The sequence below is a fragment of the Mytilus edulis genome, chromosome 3 (genome assembly GCF_963676685.1).
Source record: "Mytilus edulis chromosome 3, xbMytEdul2.2, whole genome shotgun sequence".
NCBI lineage: Eukaryota > Metazoa > Mollusca > Bivalvia > Mytilida > Mytilidae > Mytilus > Mytilus edulis.
In genome coordinates, this window is record NC_092346.1 from 68,571,519 (window position 1) to 68,590,949 (window position 19,431).

The 19,431-nt window shown below is 31.1% G+C and overlaps 1 protein-coding gene across 1 annotated transcript; it reads left to right on the plus strand.

The window, feature by feature from the left end:
- The first annotated feature begins 1,714 nt into the window (after nt 1–1,714).
- On the plus strand, nt 1,715–18,480 carry LOC139517257 (uncharacterized). Its single transcript, XM_071308097.1, has 5 exons — nt 1,715–2,067; nt 8,736–8,935; nt 10,917–11,083; nt 16,499–16,674; nt 17,507–18,480. The coding sequence occupies exons 1-5, from the start codon at nt 1,761–1,763 to the stop codon at nt 17,548–17,550; spliced, it is 894 nt and encodes a 297-aa protein (XP_071164198.1). The 5' UTR covers nt 1,715–1,760; the 3' UTR covers nt 17,551–18,480.
- Nucleotides 18,481–19,431: the final 951 nt, after the last annotated feature.

Here is a 19,431-nt window from a genome sequence, read left to right on the forward strand (position 1 = left end):
TATTATTTTCTATAGACTTAATATTTATTTCACTTGACTATTTATTACTGTACAAAGAACCGAACTCAAAAAACAAATAATTCGTACGCAATTTGTAACATTATAATATTAAACGCATTTTTAAAGGAATTTATTGGTGTATAAACTCGACCATTTCACTCACAATGTTTGTGGGTGACTTTGTCCAGTTTATAAACCAATAAATTTCTTTAAAAAGGCGTTTAATCATAATAAATCTTTAAAATTGGAGATACGAAATATATTTTTTCAACACGCGAGACATCTATGATCCTCTACCACACGTAAATTGTATATTTGTTCATAGGCCTAGCGCATCAATGTATTTGTTGGTTAACACAAAAGTATGTACTCCATGAAATTTTATATCTGATAAAAAGTAAAATGCAAAAACTCTTCTAATCATTCAAACAAATGTTTTGTGTTTATTATTTAATTTAACGTTAAATGCGAAGTGAAAATAACTTTGCAAACCTCGATGCGGATTGTGTTTTAACGCCGCTATCTTGTTGTCATTGGTTAGGAAAAGACGTTTCTTCAACGTCGTCTATCGAAAAATAAACGACGTCAAGAGCAACATCCGGAAGTCCTCTCGACCAATTATATCAACGTGTTCCCTAATATGCAAATCACATAATTTTTTTTTATAATTAATCAAGGTGACAGTATTTTACTGATGTTCAAATCTCGCAAATCGACTAAGAAGAGAAAATTGAGAGTACAAAACACAAATTGAGGGTATAGCATGAACTCTTAAAAAAAGTAAAAACACACAAAAATACCGAATGCCGAGGAAAATTTAAAACGGAAAGTCCCTAATTATAAAAAGGCATAATCAAAAGCTCAAAAATCAAACAAATGGATAACATTGATCATGTTTCTGATTTGGTACTTGAAAGGAGCCAGTCTTGTTGCGTATAAATAAGAATTCCCAACGAAGGGAGGCCGGGTGGGTATGCATGACATTAATCAAATATCTAATCAATATATTGAAGCATAATATAAACGGTATGTAAGTGACAATAGGAGAATGCAACATTGTTAGTAACTTATTGCAGCCGGAAAAATGGAAAGCTCATCAAAACATGTCTTAAAAACTAAAAAAATGCACTGAAAAGAGTATTTAAAGAAATTATGTAGCGAAGTGATTGTTTTGATAAATAGTATCTGCAGAACTTTAATACTTACTGTAGTACCCTATCTTCTTATACTTGTTTTTATTTAAATGAAAATGCTCTTTTGCATCTAGTATCTTACAAGTGAACTTATCTTGTTTGAACTCACAAAACAACGATGAACATGTTTTAAATTGTCCATAACATATCTACATCGCCAAAACAACAAAACAAAACAAAAAACAATTTGAAACAGCTGAAATGAACCTGACCGAGACTTACGACATTTTCATTGGTAACAATAGAATTATTTCCGTCAGAAGTGCTTTTGCTATTGTCATAACCTATCGTTAATTATTTTAAGACTATCATGGTTTAATGGAATATAGATTAGTTTAAAAAAATTAAAGTTCGGAAACTATTAATGTTAGCAACGAAGATTTAATATCTTAGTAGTTTACATCAATAATTCAAATGGATACTTTAATTATTCACAATTATATTCTATTTGATATCGACGGACGACCATATCTAGAACTAAAAACATACGTTTTAGAAAATGCGTTAATTAGTCCTATGTCAGAAACATAATCAACATTACGATCTGCGGAATTTTAGAATTTTGGAATGAAGATAAGATCTTTTTTTATTCACATTTTGTATATTTTTAATGGATCTGCATGCTCTTCTTCATTTCAATCCGACACATATGAGGTATTGAAAGGAATCAAATTGTCGAAAACTTATTACACATTTTTATCAAATCATAACAGTACGAATACATGCGCATTGTACTGTTTAGCTGACATAGCATGTGTTTCAGCGAATTACAACTTAGTGACAACGCAATGTGAACTAAATTCAAAAAGTCCGCTAGATGAATCAGCCAACATAGAAGAAGATAACGAATGGAAAGTGTTGTATTCAAAAGAAAGTAGGTACAAAAAATAGGGTATGTTGAAAAAAGTATAGTTGCAAACATATACAAATGAATTCCAGCATAAAAATCACTGACGCATCACTAGAGAAAATTAGATAGAATCATCTGAATACCTGCCTCTTTCATAATTTTTACATAATATACCAAGTACGATTCTTTTATGTAATATCTACAGCAATTCAGGTTTTATTTTTCCAGGAATCCCTTTGATTATTTTAAATGAGCGTTTCTGACTTCAATTACTACTATACACTTTTAAATGAAAAAGAAAATAACATTTCTTGACACCGAATAGTATTTCTGTAACAACATTCAACGCTCAATTCAAAACATTTGGTAGCCAATGATGTATAAGACCTTAATTTTTCATATCCTCGCAACGAAAATGCCTTAAATAGACTGTTTGAGGGTCACATTTGGATATATTGGAGGTTTAATTTTTAGAATTGATTTTTTAACTCGTATAATATCTAAGTGAGCCATTCGATGGTGTCCAAAGTTTACGACGTAACAATATTTTGAAGATTTGAAATGTCATTTAATTTCAAAATAAACTGAAAACACCAAAAGGGTATACAGATAAATATACGACAAAACATTTTTATTTAAAAAATGAAACAGTTAAATGCTTTCATACGTGAAGATTCAATCCGATAAAAATCTCATTGTCTTCATTTAACTTGAAATATCGTTGAATCAAAATGATGGTATTGATACAGAGTTACAAAAAGCATAATAAAATATTTGATTGAGATTTTGTTTTGGTGATAATTGTAGATCTAAAATTTCTTTTAAATAATACGTACAGAGGTTTTGACCAAAATAGGAATATCTTTTTTGTAATACGTCTCAAAGTTGAAAAATTTCGAATCTTGAGTAAAATATAAATTCTGAAAACCAATTAAAGTCAAGATAAAATTAGTCTTAACAATCTAATATGAAAATTTGACTATTCCAAATTTCTATTTTGTTGTGTTAACCTTATTTTCTATCAGATTCTTTATTTCATGTAAAAACGCGTTTTTAATTATTTTTTTTTATGTTTTAAGGGCTTCAGTGCTCTTCAACTTCTTGCTCTATTTTGCCTTTTTAGCTTTTTTGGAATCGAGCGTCACTGATGAGTCTTTTGTAGACGATACGCGCGTATGGAATAAATACAAAATTTAATCCGGGTATCTATGATGAGTTTGTTCACAGTTCTTTCCTCTGGCAATAGTAGGGGCCTCGATAGCCGAGTGAATAAAGTAGTTACTACTTTAATCACTAGCAATTCAACACTGAGGTTGTGAGATCGTACCCCGCCCGTGCGGATGCACTCGACTCAAATCTTAATTGATAAGGATTGTCAATTTTCTTATCAAAGGTCGGTTGTTTTTTCTTGGCACTTCGGCTTCCTCCACCAATAAAAAGTAACCGCCACGAAATAACCCTAAATAAAGGCAACAGTAGTATACCGCTGTTCAAACTCATAAATCCATGGACAAAAAACAAAATCGGGGTAACAAACTAAAACTGAGGGAAACGCATTAAATATAAGAGGAGAACAACGACACAACACTACAATGTAACACACACAGAAACGGACCAAGCATCAGACAAAATCCCACGAGAAAAACAAATATAAGGCGGGGGTTAAAAATGGCACTATATACACCTGAGAGTCCTGCGAGTTCTGTATTTTCAATCGAAAATTGTTAATAAAGAAACAATAATGCACAGAATATACGTTCAATCGAATAATAATGAAAATAAGCCTTTTGAAAGATGTATTTAAAAAAAATAAACTACCGAATTCCTTTCAAAAATGTCATCAATCGATAAATAAAAAAATCAATGTGCGTTATAATGTTTAGAAGAATCTTCATATGTTTAGCGAATTACAATTTTGTGACAAAAAAAAAAAAAAAAAAAGTCTACTCAACAATTCTTCCAGCGCATTAGAAAATAAGAAATAGAAAATCTACTTTCCCCGATGAGATGGATACTTCAAACGGATTGATTAAAATAACAAAGTTTTTGTTTTTGGTTGGGTTTGTGTTGCTTAGTCTTTAGGTTTCTATATTTTGTCTTGTCTACTATTATTTGTCTGTTTGTCTTTTTCTTTTTTTAGCCATTGCATTGTCAGTTTATTTTCTATCAATGAATTTGACCGTCCCTCTGGTAGCGTTCGCCCCTCTTTTAAAAACATATTAATGAAATCTAGCTGATGACAAAGGATTATTTGGGGTACAAATTTGACAAAAGCATCTGCATTTCGAAATTTCGATATTTCAGAGACAATTCACCTACATCATATTTTGGGCCGTTAATCTTATCATATTATCACATTTCCAAAATTTAATTAATTATGAATGAGAACCGTATTGTGAAAAAACTAAACAACTAAAGGTAATTACAAAATTTCCAATTGACAAAATCTGCTTTGTTTAAATATCATTGCTGCATATATATTACATTGCTGATTAACTGTAACACTCCACTTCTAAATAAACACGAATATAAATGAAGTATTAAATTTGAAATGATATTTAGATCCATAAATAATTAGTTAAAATGGTTTTGAAGAGTCATCAAAAATGCCATGCTTTTAATTTGGAAAATCCTACATACGTTTAGTCTACACGAGACGCATCAGTGACGTTCAAATGAAAAATGAATGACCAAATCGATCACGATATTTTTTCCAAGAATTGTAAATATCTGGCTTTACGCCAGCCATGCCTTTGAGAAAACAAAGCCTTAGTATTTTGAATAATTCTAACAGTTAGCTTGCAGAAAAACCGAGTATCAATAATAGTTCATATCAGCATTGCAGTACTTGCCACTGGGCTTGTAATAGAAAATTTCAGCAGTAAAGCATCTGTCGTACCAATTTATAAGTTTAGTATTGTCGATGAGTTTTTTTTTTATTATTGTAAAAAGTTATCAAAGGTACAAGGAGTATAATTTAATACGCCAGAAGCGCGTTTCGTCTACATAAGACTCATCAGTGACGCCCTGATCAAACTAACATCAAATATAAATAAATATAAAAGTTAAATAACTTGAAAAAATGGTAATAATTTTTAAGAGTTTTTAATAAAAATTAACAATTTTGTAAGGAAAGTTATAGAATTTTTAGGACCTAAAAAATTCCCTTTCTAGGGTCAAATCATAATTCATAATCAAATATATATTCAATTGTTTAATTAAACTAGGCAGTCTCAACAAATTAGGCCCTTAAGTATATAATCATCAGTATAAATTATTATATTCTAATGGTATTGTTTTATTCCAGGTAAATTTATAACAAAATTAATTTTGTGGTCACTATTACAGTATGTTTGTGGCAATGTGTTTTAAATAAAAATTATAATATAAAAAAAAAAGAAAAAAAAACCAGACTACAAAAATATATAAGAGATAGAGTAACAATATTACTTTTAGTTTTTAGTTGCCAGATAGTCTGGTTTACCTTGCAATTTAAAGAAAAATGAGATCCATCTTTGCGATTTTGCAGAGATTTTGTTCTCGACGAAATTTAATGCAATGACCATTTTCTATTTCAAGACCATGGTCACTAACTTATCCGAAGTTTTGTTAATAGCTATCAAAAGTACCAGGATTATAAAAATATTGTTAAAATATTCCTGATAGAAAAATCATTAAACAATAAGTAAAAATTGAGTTATATTTAATGTGAAAGTTTTATTTTTTTTATACAGAAAAGATTTACTACTTATGTCGATTTTCCTGGTTTACTTTTATATAAATCTTTATAATAGTTATTTATTCTATATTAAATTTCTGATTGTAAATGCTTTACCTTTGCAATATTTTTTAGAGTCGACCGTTTAGTCTTTAATGTTATTTTCTTGATAAACGTTCTAAGCATATGTATACCAAGAATAATCATCGAGTAAATTAAGGAATTTAAAAAATTTGAAGGCCTCCTTTAAATAATAGGTTTATTGGTCAATTTTTAGTCTAGCAAGATATGAAATAAGTTGGGCTGTAATAAAATTTCCAACTGGAAGTTTACCTAGTTCCTATATCGGATCTATATCTATTGTGGTTAATGGTATTTATGGTATTTACAAATATGGGGACCTATATACTTGTGTGTTGTTGGATAAACATTTTAATATTAAAGGTTAGTTGCCAATCATCACACACACTGTTAAGTTGCTCTATTTTATGGGCCTTCTTTACTTTCAGACATATCAAGAGATTCTCTGAAAATGAAAATGCATCATCATTAGAATCTAATACTTCTGCGGGTCTTCAGTCCTCATTGTTAAAGCTTTGAAAAAGGTCACTAATAAACATATTAAATACGGTGGGGTTGATCGAGTCCACTTGTTTTATGCCTTTTAGTATGACGACAGAAAATATTGCAATTATCATCCAATTAACCGCTTTGCTTGTTATGTTTTTATATGTAATCGAATACGAATATATAATGGATTATATATTTCAGTTTAGATTTCCACACGTCATGAAAGATGAAACAAAAAAAAACAAACAAAAAAATCAAACAGGCAATTAACGCAAACTAACCATTTCTCGTACTCCGACTTGACCTTCTTTATCCATGTTTTGTCAACTAAATTGATGTTGTTCAAATGATTTTCAAGTGCTTATAATGTGTGTTTAATTGTCCATTGTTATGCTGAAATCAAAGAATGAATAGTTTTGTTATATTCCAATAAAACGAGCAATTTAAACATTTGAATTAAGGTATAGACTGTGTGAAACACAATGCATATTTAATCTACCATCTCTGTATGAAAGGTAAAATGTCATCTTTGTTTGTAAATGAATAAATCGTTAGTTTTGAATCCATGAAGAGTTAATATAGTCGAAATATAATTATCCACATTATATGGCTCTCCTCGGTTAGTTCAACCATTCTGGATAGGGGCAGATTTTTTTGAAAGAAGTGGAAATAGTATGAAAGTATCGCCAATCCTATGCATGTTTCCAAACAACTGTTCCGTTTTAATGATGTTTTCCCGTATTTTTCACACCATTTTCATCTCTTTTATGAAAATCTGCCCCCTGTTTAATATGGCCGAAATAACTGTGAAGAGCCCTATTGTATATTATCATTTAAAATATTTATTATTTACAGTATTTATATAGCGCATTATCTAATTAAATTACTCTTAGCGCTTAACATAAAACAATCAATTCAGTTAAAAGAGATGTTAAACATTAAAACAATCAATGCAATAAGAATGAAATGAAATTTTGAATACATATAAAAATCAAAATGAACAGAATAGTTAAAAAAGTAAATAATAATAATTAAAAGGCATATTATACCACAACGAAAAGAACAAAGCTTAAAAGTCATTGTCAGTATAAAAGTTCGATTGATTGTTCATGTCTTAGATGGCTAGGAAGATTGTTCCAGAAGCTCGCAGTAGCTTTGTCCAAACGTCATTCTCCATAGATTTTGGTGCGTACGCGAGGTTGTATTAGCTGCATTGCATTTTCCGATCTAAGAGATCTTGATGATTGGTAGGCTCTAATGAGTTCCTCAAGATAGACGGGCGCTAGGCCATGCAAGATTTTGAAAGTATACAAAATAAGTTTATTCCAAAAGGAATTTTGGATCTCAATGCTCTTCAACTTTGTACTTTATTTGGCTTTTTTTTAAAAACATTTTTGGATTCGAGCGTCACTGATGAGTCTTTTGTAGACGAAACGCGCGTCTAGCGTTTATAAAAAAATTTAGTCCTGGTATCTATGATGAGTCTATTTATATTGTAATCGGTACTGCACCGGGGTCGAATGAAGTGACACAAGAACTGGTGTTATATGATCATGTATCTAGTACGTGTAACGAGCCTAGCTGCCATATTTTGTACTCGCTGTAACTTATTGACTAAACTGGCATTTACGCCATACAGCAGAGATTTTTGTTAGTCTAGACGTAACGTGACAAGCGAGCTGACTAAAGATTTACAGGAATCCTCGGTGATAGATTATACTGTTGTTTGCCTCTGGTCGCTTTTCTTTATTTCGTTATTTTGCCATGCCGTTGTCATTTTGTTTCGACCAAATTGATTAGTAATCATATAGTCTGCCACAAGTTAAACACCACCTATTTTTATTGTATCGAGAAAAATGTTCATGTAGTAATTTTGCTAACATATACCATTACAGACCATAAGCTTTTGTAAAAAAAAGACCCCTAATTAAAAAGCCCATACAACTGTGTGACGAATGACTTAATTACGAAATAAGGATAACGGGTAACTTAATACAACCCGGTAATGACCAAAAAAATAATCATATATAAATATATAAAAAAAGAAAAGAATGATAACATAATTAAGTATATTGGTTTAGTCCAAACTGTCTTTCTTGTCGTGTTACTTTTGATATTTGTTGATTTAAGTATTGATTTTCAATTAAGTGCTTGCATCACAAAAATGACTGTTTTTAGTATCTGCTACATGTTTTATATGTTGTACACGCAAAAAAGACTTTTAATATTGCGAAAAAGGCTAACAATTTGCTCCATCACACTATTTGTCATTAGTTATTCATTTTAGTGGGCTGAATGATCTGATTTTTAGTCTTGTCATATTCCAAGTTTTTGTTTTGCCAGTTTATTTCTATTTCTATTTAAAAAAAAAAATACATCAGATATATATTATAATGATTTCTAGATCTACCACCAAATTCATGGGAGTTGATATTCAGAGGGACTGCAGGAATAGGTGTAAAGATATATGACTCATACGTCGGTACAGTCTCACTTCGAACCCATGAAGTTGGATGTCAGTTACCTGTTACTCATAACTTGACTTGCACTACACATTACCGTGATCCAATTTTAGACATTTGGAGTTCACAAAGCATTCTCAAGGTAAGCTGCTAGACGGTAAACGACACTATAAAAGATGGAAATTAGTTGTATTAACATTAGTTAGTAGATATAAGAAGATGTGGCAAGTCTCCATCCAAGTCACAGTTTATAAAAGTAAACAATTTTAGGTCAAAGTACGGTCTTCAACACGGAGCCTTGGCTCAAACCGACCAACAAGCTATAAAGGGCTCTCAAAAATTACTAGTGTAAAACGGGAAAACCAACGGTATAATCTATATAAAAAAGGAGAATCGAGAAACACCTATGAACCACATCAACAAACGACAGTAACAGAACATGAACATGAGATTCCTGACTTAGAACAAGTAAAAACAATTGCAGCGGGTTTAAACGTTTTAATGGTACCAAACATTCACCCCTATTTGAAACAATATTGTAACATCACAACATAGAAACCCACACTATAAACTTTCGATCGAGATGACTTAACTCAATCAAAAGACATATAAACACAAGTGAACATACACTGAACGAATAAATTAGATCTATGATACAATGTAAACACAAAATCAATAAAATAAGGGATGAATAATTAAAGTAATATTATTACATTGGTTGCAATGAATTACATTGGTTCCCCAGTTAAATAAAAACCGATAATTTCGCATGTGAAATAAACGTGTTTATTTGCTTATTCTATAAGTATTATTCCGCTGTGAAATGTTAAACAATTTCAGAAAGAAAAAAAAACCAATAACATTGAACAAAAATCCGCCATTTTAAATAATATTATACACGGGTAAATGAAAATAATTCTGTTGTTTAGTATACAGTTTAGATGGAGAAAGGAAATATTTCTTACAAAATAAATATTTGTTTATGTTTATAGTACGAAGAAGTGAAAAATTATAGGTATAACACATAAAGGCAACAGTAGAATACCGCTGTTTGAAAGTTATCAATCGAATGAGAGAAAACTAATCTGGGTCACAAACCAAAACCGAAGGAAACGCATCAACTATAAGAGGAATACAACGTACCAACAGAAAAACTGAAGTGCAACAAAAAAAAAAAAAAAACCCGACATAGCAACACACACAGAAACGAACTCTAAGATGACAACTGCCATCTTTCTGACTTGGTACAGGACATTTTAAGAACAATTGTGTGTTGAACCTGGTTTGTTACTAGCCTTTTAAATATACCTCTAAAACACTCTAAAGATCTGTTATATACACCAGCTATAACCCTAGATAAGTAAACATTAAATAAAAAAAACAACATTAGGCATAGTACTTACAGGTCAAATTAACAAGAAAGTACGATTTACGAGTACTCGCAGTTCGTGACAGCTAGTCAAAAACAAGTACTAATAAAAATTAAAAAAAATCATGCATCAGAGACTGAATTCAACTGAAACAGATCCCGGGGATTTAGTATTTTAACGTCATGGATAGTCAAAGAAGACATGACTTGTGCAATGCAAAAAAATAAATGTATCGTCAGGCAGTAGGAGAGTTAGGAGTTTGTAGATAAAAATGAACGTGAGTGTGTCTTTATACATCACGTTTTAAAAGAATACAAAGTTAGTAATTATTTTGATTTATAGAAAAGAAGATGTGGTATGATTGCCAAGGATACAACTGTCCACAAGAGACCAACATGACACAGACATTAACAACTATAGGTCACCGTACGGCCTTCAACAATGAGCAAAGCCCATACCGCATAGTCAGCTATAAAGGTTTTGCTGATTACAAAATCAATATTAGTGCCAATGTAAACTATATTCAAAGATCTAATAACAACATTGGTAAGATCATCTTTATTTATACATTTGTTTAAAGGTTCGATGCGTAAAAACGGAACACATAGTGATTTTCGCGCATTTTGTGCAATACTACCGTAAAATATAGGATGTGAAATAAATGTTATATAAGTTTTCTACATGTATCAAGCACTTATGTGTTGTCTACAAGTGAGACTTATAAAAAACATGTACCGTTTTATGATCCTGAAGGTTAAAGTAGCCATGTACAAAGATAGTGTAATGGTAATGAACATGGTTTTCAACAATACAGATACAGGATTGAATACAGACTGGTACAGTCAAGATCACCTTGCTTATAGTTCGTATACTGACATGACAACATTTGGAATCACATACAACTTCTTCAGTATTCAAGGGTAAGTATTATGACAAGTTTCAGATAATTTGACAACATGTCCAATATTTAGTATACCTTACACATGCGGCATACTGTATTATCCTTTGTACATCATATTGACAACTGTCAGTCATTGAATACTTTGTGCCTGTCGTCGTTAACATTTTTTCTGCAAATTTACTATTAATTTATGACATGTTGCTTTATTCGAAACATTAAGGTTGTTCTAACCCAGGTATGCTTTGCCTTACTTTATTTTTTCACATCGTTTTGGAAATACATACTCAGTAAATGCCATTCAACCTCATTTTTTAGCTCACCTGACCCAAAGGGCCAAGTCATCTTTCTCATCACTTGGCGTCCGGCGTCGTCGTCCGTCGTCCGGCGTCGTTAACTTTTACAAAAATCTTCTCCTCTGAAACTACTGGGCCAAATTTAACCAAACTTGACCACAATCATCATTAGGGTATCTAGTTTAAAAAATGTGTTCGGTGACATGGCTAAAAATAAAACATAGGGGTAAAATGAAGATTTTGGCTTATAACTCTGAAACCAAAGCATTTAGAGCAAATTTAGAGCAAAGGTATTAAATTTTTTATCAAGTCAAGATCTATCTGCCCTGAAATTTTCGGATGAATCGGTCAACCCGTTGTTGGGTTGCTGCCCCTGAATTGGTAATTTTGAGGAAATTTTGCTGTTTTTGGTTATTATCTTGAATATTATTATAGATAGAGATAAACTGTAAACAGCAATAATGTTCAGCAAAGTTAGATTTACAAATAAGTCAACATGACCGTAATGGTAAGTTGACCCCTTTAGTAGTTATTGCCCTTTATAGTCAATTTTTTACCATTTTTCATAAATCTAAGTAATCTTTTACAAAAATCTTCTCCTCTGAAACTACTGGGCCAAATTAATTCAAACTTGGCCATAATCATCTTTCGGGTATCTAGTTTAAAAAATGTGTGGCGTGACCCGGTCAACCAACCAAGATGGCCGCCACGGTTAAAAATAGAACATGGGGTAAAATGCAGTTTTTGGCTTATAACTCAAAAACCAAATCATTTAGAGCAAATCTGACAAGGAGTTAACTTCTTAATCAAGTCAATATATATCTGCCCTGAAATATTCAAATGAATTGGACAACTGCTTGTTGGGTTGCTGCCCTCCAATTGGTAATTTTTAAAGAAATTTTGCCGTTTTTGGTTATTATCTTGAATACTATTATAGATATCGATAAACTGTAAACAGCGATAATTAATGTAAGTCAACATGACCTAAATGGTCAATTGACCCCTTTAAGGAGTTATTGCCCTTTATAGTCAATTTTTAACAATTTTCATAAATTTGGTAAATTTATGTAAATTTTTACCAAATATTTTTCTCTGTTACTAATGGGCAAAGTTCATTATAGATATAATTGTAAGAAGGAAGAACGTTCGATAAAGTAAGAACTTCAAACACATCACCATCACCAAAATACAATTTTGTCATGAATCCATTTGTGTCCTTTGTTTAATATGCACATAGACCAAGGTGAGCAACACAGGCTCTTTAGAGCCTCTAGTTTTATTTAGCCTTCTATTTGTTTTGGTTCCCTTAGGAATATAGTGTAGACGAAAGTTGCGTCTGGAATAGAAACGTATAGGCCTGGTTTCTTTTTAGATCATCAAAATGAGTGGTGATACTACAGGCAATATAGTATTATGTTTATATAGTTTGCCTAAAATATTAAATGTTTTTTTAGCCTTGAATAACGTACCTACAAACTTATAGCTTTTTCTTTTCGTTTATTGTTTTTAACATAAATTACGCCATTATATTTCATGTTTGAATGATATTACACTTATCATGTTGGGTTTTTATAGTTTGCTATGCGATATATGTTTTGCTCATTGTGGAAGGCGAGTGATATTTGCTAACTTCTACGTCATTTGTCGAATCTAAAGTTGTTGCATTGTCAATTATACCACAACTTCTTATTTTTATATAATCAAATGAATTTGTCCCGTTTGACTCACATTAAATGGTTCACGGCAATTTGTTTTATGGTAGATTTTTATGCCCCACCTACAACAGAAGGGGTGTTTTGCATTTTGTAATGTTTGTTCGTACATTCGTTTATCCGGTAGCAGGTATTTGTTTTTTACCTTGAGGTAGCAATACACAGTAAGGGGTTTAGTTTCGCATTTTAGCCCCAGTGGATTTTTCAAATATGTTCCAAACATTTTTAGACAGCTGTTTACTAATTTAGCCTTCAAAGATGGTTAATTAGAACATCAAAGGTATTTTTTACATGTTTTATTGGCTATTTTCTGTTTGACTCTCCGCATTTCATAGCTAGACCAGTCATTGGTCCAGAAATAAATGTAATGTTGACAATCACTTTTTTTCTACACGAAGTTTTTGACAGAATTTTACAAAAAAATAAGATAAAAGACATATGATTTTCATTGGATTAACTGAAAGATATATATATAACAGCTTCAGAAAAGGTATTACTTTAAGCGATTAAAATTCTACTTTTAGCCAAATTTTGGGGAAATATATGACATCTTTACCCCCCTTTTTGCAATATTGTAAAGCAAATGAATGCAGATTGTTGCCGTGGATACACCCGAAAGAAACTATATTTTACCATTTTATATACTGGATATAAAATCTATGGAAGATTCTGATTCCATACATATGCACATATCTGACACAAATAGTAAGCTGAATATTGCAAGAAAGCAATGAAAAGGGGATGGTAAAATTCATGAGGGCAAATTTTGATATTTTTTCCTAACTGTTTATTGCTACCTGAGGTTGCGGTCAAGTAGACACGTCGCGGAAACAGTTTAGTCTAAATAATCGATTTACATAAGACAAGACCTCTAAATCGTTACAAAATACAATAGCATGAGACTTTCAGCATTTGTTTTATATTGTAATAAAAAAAAGTAAGCTTGTTTCTTTTGATTTAAAAAAACAAAAATTATACTCTTTGTTTAAGGATGTTCGCTACTCTAGTATTTTTTCAGATATTCGGAATCCTCTAGTTTTACTCATGTATTGCCAATACAAAATTTGCTCACTGTCCCCTACTTTCTTTTCATAATTTTATTACATAAAGTTGCAAAGCCTTATTTGAACATCTTAAAAAGTCCTAGTTATTTGTCCATTGTTTTTGAAAGAAAAAAAGGTACCAGTGTTTAATGTATGAATAATAAAGAGAGAATCATTTCCCGCCAAAATTGCAACGACTTCTATCTCGAAAACAAGCACAAAGACCCTTCAATTATTCCGGCTTTTTCAATTCCTGTATTTTCATATTATCAATATGTAAGTCTTTTAAAAAGCTTGTAATTTTAAAAAAGAGTAGTGAACATCCTTAAAACTCATATAGCATATGGTATATGTCCATTACTATAGATTTAAAACTATTACACATGTACGTTATAGTCTTGGCATACTCCAGACACTTACTTCTGAAGGAAAGGAGATCCGACCATTTCGATTCACCGTGTCTCACTTCATTTGATGTCACTTCGAATATGTTTGTTTAACCCGCATGTGTTTGATAACTATTTGTTCAAATACATACTTTTTTTAACGGAAGTTGGTTATATTTTTAAATTTACAGTATAATGTATGAGCAATGGTATCTTATCAATTGAAAAATATCTCAGTCTATTCTGTATAAAACCAAGTTAAATCCACCATTTTCGTTAGGAAATGTCTATGCCAAGACAATAACAATCAAAACCAAGGAGTAAACTAAGACTCATAAAACCAAAAGACATTTACATCAACAGTTGCAAATAATAAATAAGAAACAACACGAACCCCACTAAACACCGGTAGTGAAATCAGGTGCTCCGGAAGGGTAAGCATTCCCTGCACCGTATACGACACCCGTCGTGTTATTATTTTGTTCAGTTCGGTAATGATGGAAGGTTATTTATTATGACTGAGGAAGAATATCAGATATGATTCCTGACACATTTTTGTCATAATGGCCAATCAGCTCATCAGCCAATTTCTTGAGTTATGACCTTAATTTGATTGATTCATAGCCCTATCGTAGCAACTTTTGAGAAAGCAGTATTCCTCGTTCAACAAAATCAACGTACTTTGAGCTAGCTCTAGAGTAACGTATCAATTGAGACACATATACTCCATATGCTGGTGCCGCTGGGATGTTGCTACACAGAAATGAAAAGTTGACTATAGGAAAATTAAAATCATCGCGTTTGTCCTAAATTTTGGTATTTATGAATATGACTATCTGTTCGTTGATGTAGTCGAGCGTTTGATTTTGTCTGGACATATGGAATTTCACCTTTTTGAATTTACCTTTGAGTTTAGTATTTTTATAAATATTTTTTTACAATAAAAAACCTGGAGTTACTTAATAGCTTGCACATCTACTGTTTAGACTTAAAGAAAAACATTCTAAACAAAGCTACTCCTTTTGCATATACTAGTAATGTTTGCAATGATTTAGATATAGACACTCTTAAGGCTATCAGAAGTCATGTATACATGAATGCCTAACTTGCGAAGGTTTTCTAAAACGACGAACTATTTTGCTTTCCTGTGCTATAACATTTTTCGACATGATATTGGTAACCAAATATTCTCATGCACTGAATTAATTTATAAAATATGTTCGTCTATATGTAAATGCGCAATGCATTTTTAACAACGGACTTTCAGATACATTTGAATCAATTTTATGTTATATGAAGTCAACTCCTCTTGCTTAGTGCCAGGTGCCCTAGTCCAATCGACAAACTAGTCTATAGTATATTCGTATACACACATCATTTCACAAATCAATTACTTTGAAGAAAAGTATAACAAAAATACCAACCTCAGAAATTCTAATATGAAAAGACCATAAAGATTGACAAAATCACACTTTATAAAGCAACGGAACGAGTAAAGACAAATGTCAAATCCGGAAAAAAAGTAAAATCACAAAAATACTGAACTTAGAGGAAAATCAATTCGGAAAGTCCATAATCCCATAGCAAAATCAAATAACAAAACGCATCAAAAACGAATGGACAAGAACTGTCATATTCCTGACTTGGTACAGGCATTTTCAAATGTAGAAAATAGTGGATTAAACCTGGTTTTATAGCGCTAACCCTCTCACTTTGAAGTGATTGATATATTTTCGCGGAATGTAGGTGCTGAAAATCAACCAAAAAGCAACACGATAGGATGTCTATCAGGTATTGTTTCTTAACAATTAAAAATCATAAAAAAAATTGCTTTGTTTTAAAAATAGAAGATCATAGAAGTAGCTTTTGACTAAATGAATTCAACATCTGTGAAAAGTGTATTGTAAAATTACAAACATAAATTTCCATTAAATCCTGTTCAATTTAGCTATATTGAATTTGAAAAATATTATAATTGTTCAAATCTCGATTCATTTCAGTGATGAAGCGATAGAACGAAGATTTTATATCAACAACAATTACAATGGATGTCCGTTTGATATGGGATGGATAGCAGTGTTTGATTATGGTTTTACTTGCTCATATGATATTGGATTGCAGTATCCTGCTTTTGCATACATGACAAATAACATAATGGGTCAATGGGACCTTAAAGGTTATTATCAATACATCAAAACTTTCATTAATTTTTTAAGTACCTTTAAACACCGCATATTGTTAACACCTTTATTAACTGCATGGAAGAGCCTATATGTAAATCTAAATATAACCTTGATTATGATCATTCTCATAAATAAAGGCAATAGTAGTATACCGCTGTTCAAAATTCATAAATCGATAGAGAAAAAAAAATCCGGGTTACAAACTAAAACTGAGGGAAACGTATCAAATATAAGAGAACTACGACACAACAGAGGCACAACACCGAAATGTAACACACACAGAAACGAACTATAATGTAACAATGGCCATTTGCCTGACTTAGTACAGGGCATTTTATGAAAAAAATGGTGGGTTGAACCTGATTTTACACCATATACTCTTATTTGCAACAATGATTTAATTAAACACAATGGTTTCAAATAAATAAGCTTTACAGGTAAATGGACAAAAAATACAATCTATTGCATATTTTTTATACTCGTATGAAATACAGACTTATATAAAACATGAATAATTACAGAAATTTTTAAATAGTACCATATCATCTTTTTTATATAAACGATTATTGAAATGTCTTTTTTATGCACTCGGTATACTTGGTTGATAACTACACGACAGTTTTTATATCTGGTCGTTTGCCATGAGTTAACGCTGAACATAACGGTTGTGGTTTATTACATTAGGATTTAGCTCATTTGCATAATCGACTGATTGATCTAATATGGAAATTTCTTAAATAATACATATCTGTTAAACACGGTCATGTTTATATAACAATCTGATACTTTATTTGTTAATAATGATTGTCATTTACCTTATTTCAGCTTTCCAGCTTGCAGACGCATTAGCAATTTACATACAAAAGTAACTAGCCCCGTATGAGTTATAGAGAAACAAAAGTATATTTCAGAACCAAATACTGATGTAGAACCGATATTGTTTAGCTGGACAGAATCGAATAAACCAAATATCATAAGAGTATTACTAATAGGTTCTACAAAATAACGATACACGTCGGAAGATAGACCATATATTCAATACGACGTAAATCATTACTGATTATCATAGAAAATATTAAGATTTAATAACTTCTGCTTCGTTTTAACATTGTATTTTTCATCCTTAAATTCGAAAACATCATTGAGTTAAGAGCCACCGTCTGATCACATGTCTAGGTTGTTGTGTTTGTTATCAGTTTATCTTCGACTTGAACAGTTTTTACCAAATACGATGAAACTATGTTTTTATTTTCAGTTACATGTTTCTTCATGTTGTGTTGTTAAATATGCAATTTGCGATATTTTATCAAATATAATTTCAATTAAAATGCTATGCGTTGGGAAACATTTTGATGTTATAGATATGTGCAAAATAATTGTAAAAATAGTATGACAGTTTATAGCTAACCCTTTCTCTTATGGTTGTTGCTTGTAATCAATGCTTTTAATGAAGAGATAATTCACGTATGACAATACACGTGTGTTATACGAAAAAGTGATATGAAAATATGCGTCAATTTGATTGGCTTATTCAGCATCATTAGACGATATGAGGACATATCCATTAGCTATTGACAACTTTCAAAGGTTAAGACAATGTACATATGATTTCTTCAATGCTATACAACCTACTCACACCTTTCACCTGAAAAACTTCGTTTTGTCAAAATTAACACATTCTATAGCGTACAAACAGTTTTAAAATGTATGATGTTAAATTGATACCAGAACCTTACATATGACGTTATACTGCTATGTATAAAATACTAATCAACGATTTGCGGGATTTTCAATTTAACAATGAAAGTGTTGATCATAAAAGACATAGGTTTAACAAAGTGTAAATTTGATATCGCTTGATATATACCAAATCTCGTTATTTAATTTAGATAGTAATGATAAACTCACCGAAGACTCATGTATCATTATATTGAAATTAAATAACTCAAGTTATTTTACGCGTTAACAAATCCATATTTTTTATGAAACCTATAATAAAATAAAAATTAAAGCATTTTTTCACACGTTTCCGATGTAGAATTAACCCAGCGATTAAGATTCAAACATTTTTTTTATATGTTTCCAACTTTGATTTGACCCAACAATTAAAATTCAGGCATTTTTTCACACATTTTTTATTTAGATTTGACTAAACGAGTGATATTGAAAATTAGCCCGACATCTTATCTTATATCTAAAATATTATTCCAAAATCAAAGATAAATGAGGGTTTTTTTTGTTGTAAAAATGGGACTGCAACTTTGCGTGGACTGTTTATTCATTTGGTTGATTGGTTTCTTTATGATGTAAAAGTGCAATAACAAAATACCGAAATTATATACACAAAGTCTTTAAGTAAATGGCAAAAAAACTCACACACATCAGACGAATGGATAACAACTGTCAGATTCCTGATATTTACACATACGAACTTACTTTAAATAAATGTAATACAGGCAGCAATAATGACCTTTTTCAAGATTTACATATTTCAGTTTAACACGGGGAACTACTAGTTTTCAAAAACTTATTACCCGATTTTGCGTTCTTATTGTTTATTTCCAAGTCTTGGAAGGAGATGTCCTTTTGGACCCCTACTATTCTGAATATATTTTTACTCTGCCTATTCTTTATTTCAATTGACGTTATTGATGTATAAATGATAAATTACTAGTCAGGGATTTTACTTCCATACAGTTTGCGGTTACAACATCGTTTCAGATTAAAGAAAAGAAAAATAACGAAAATAC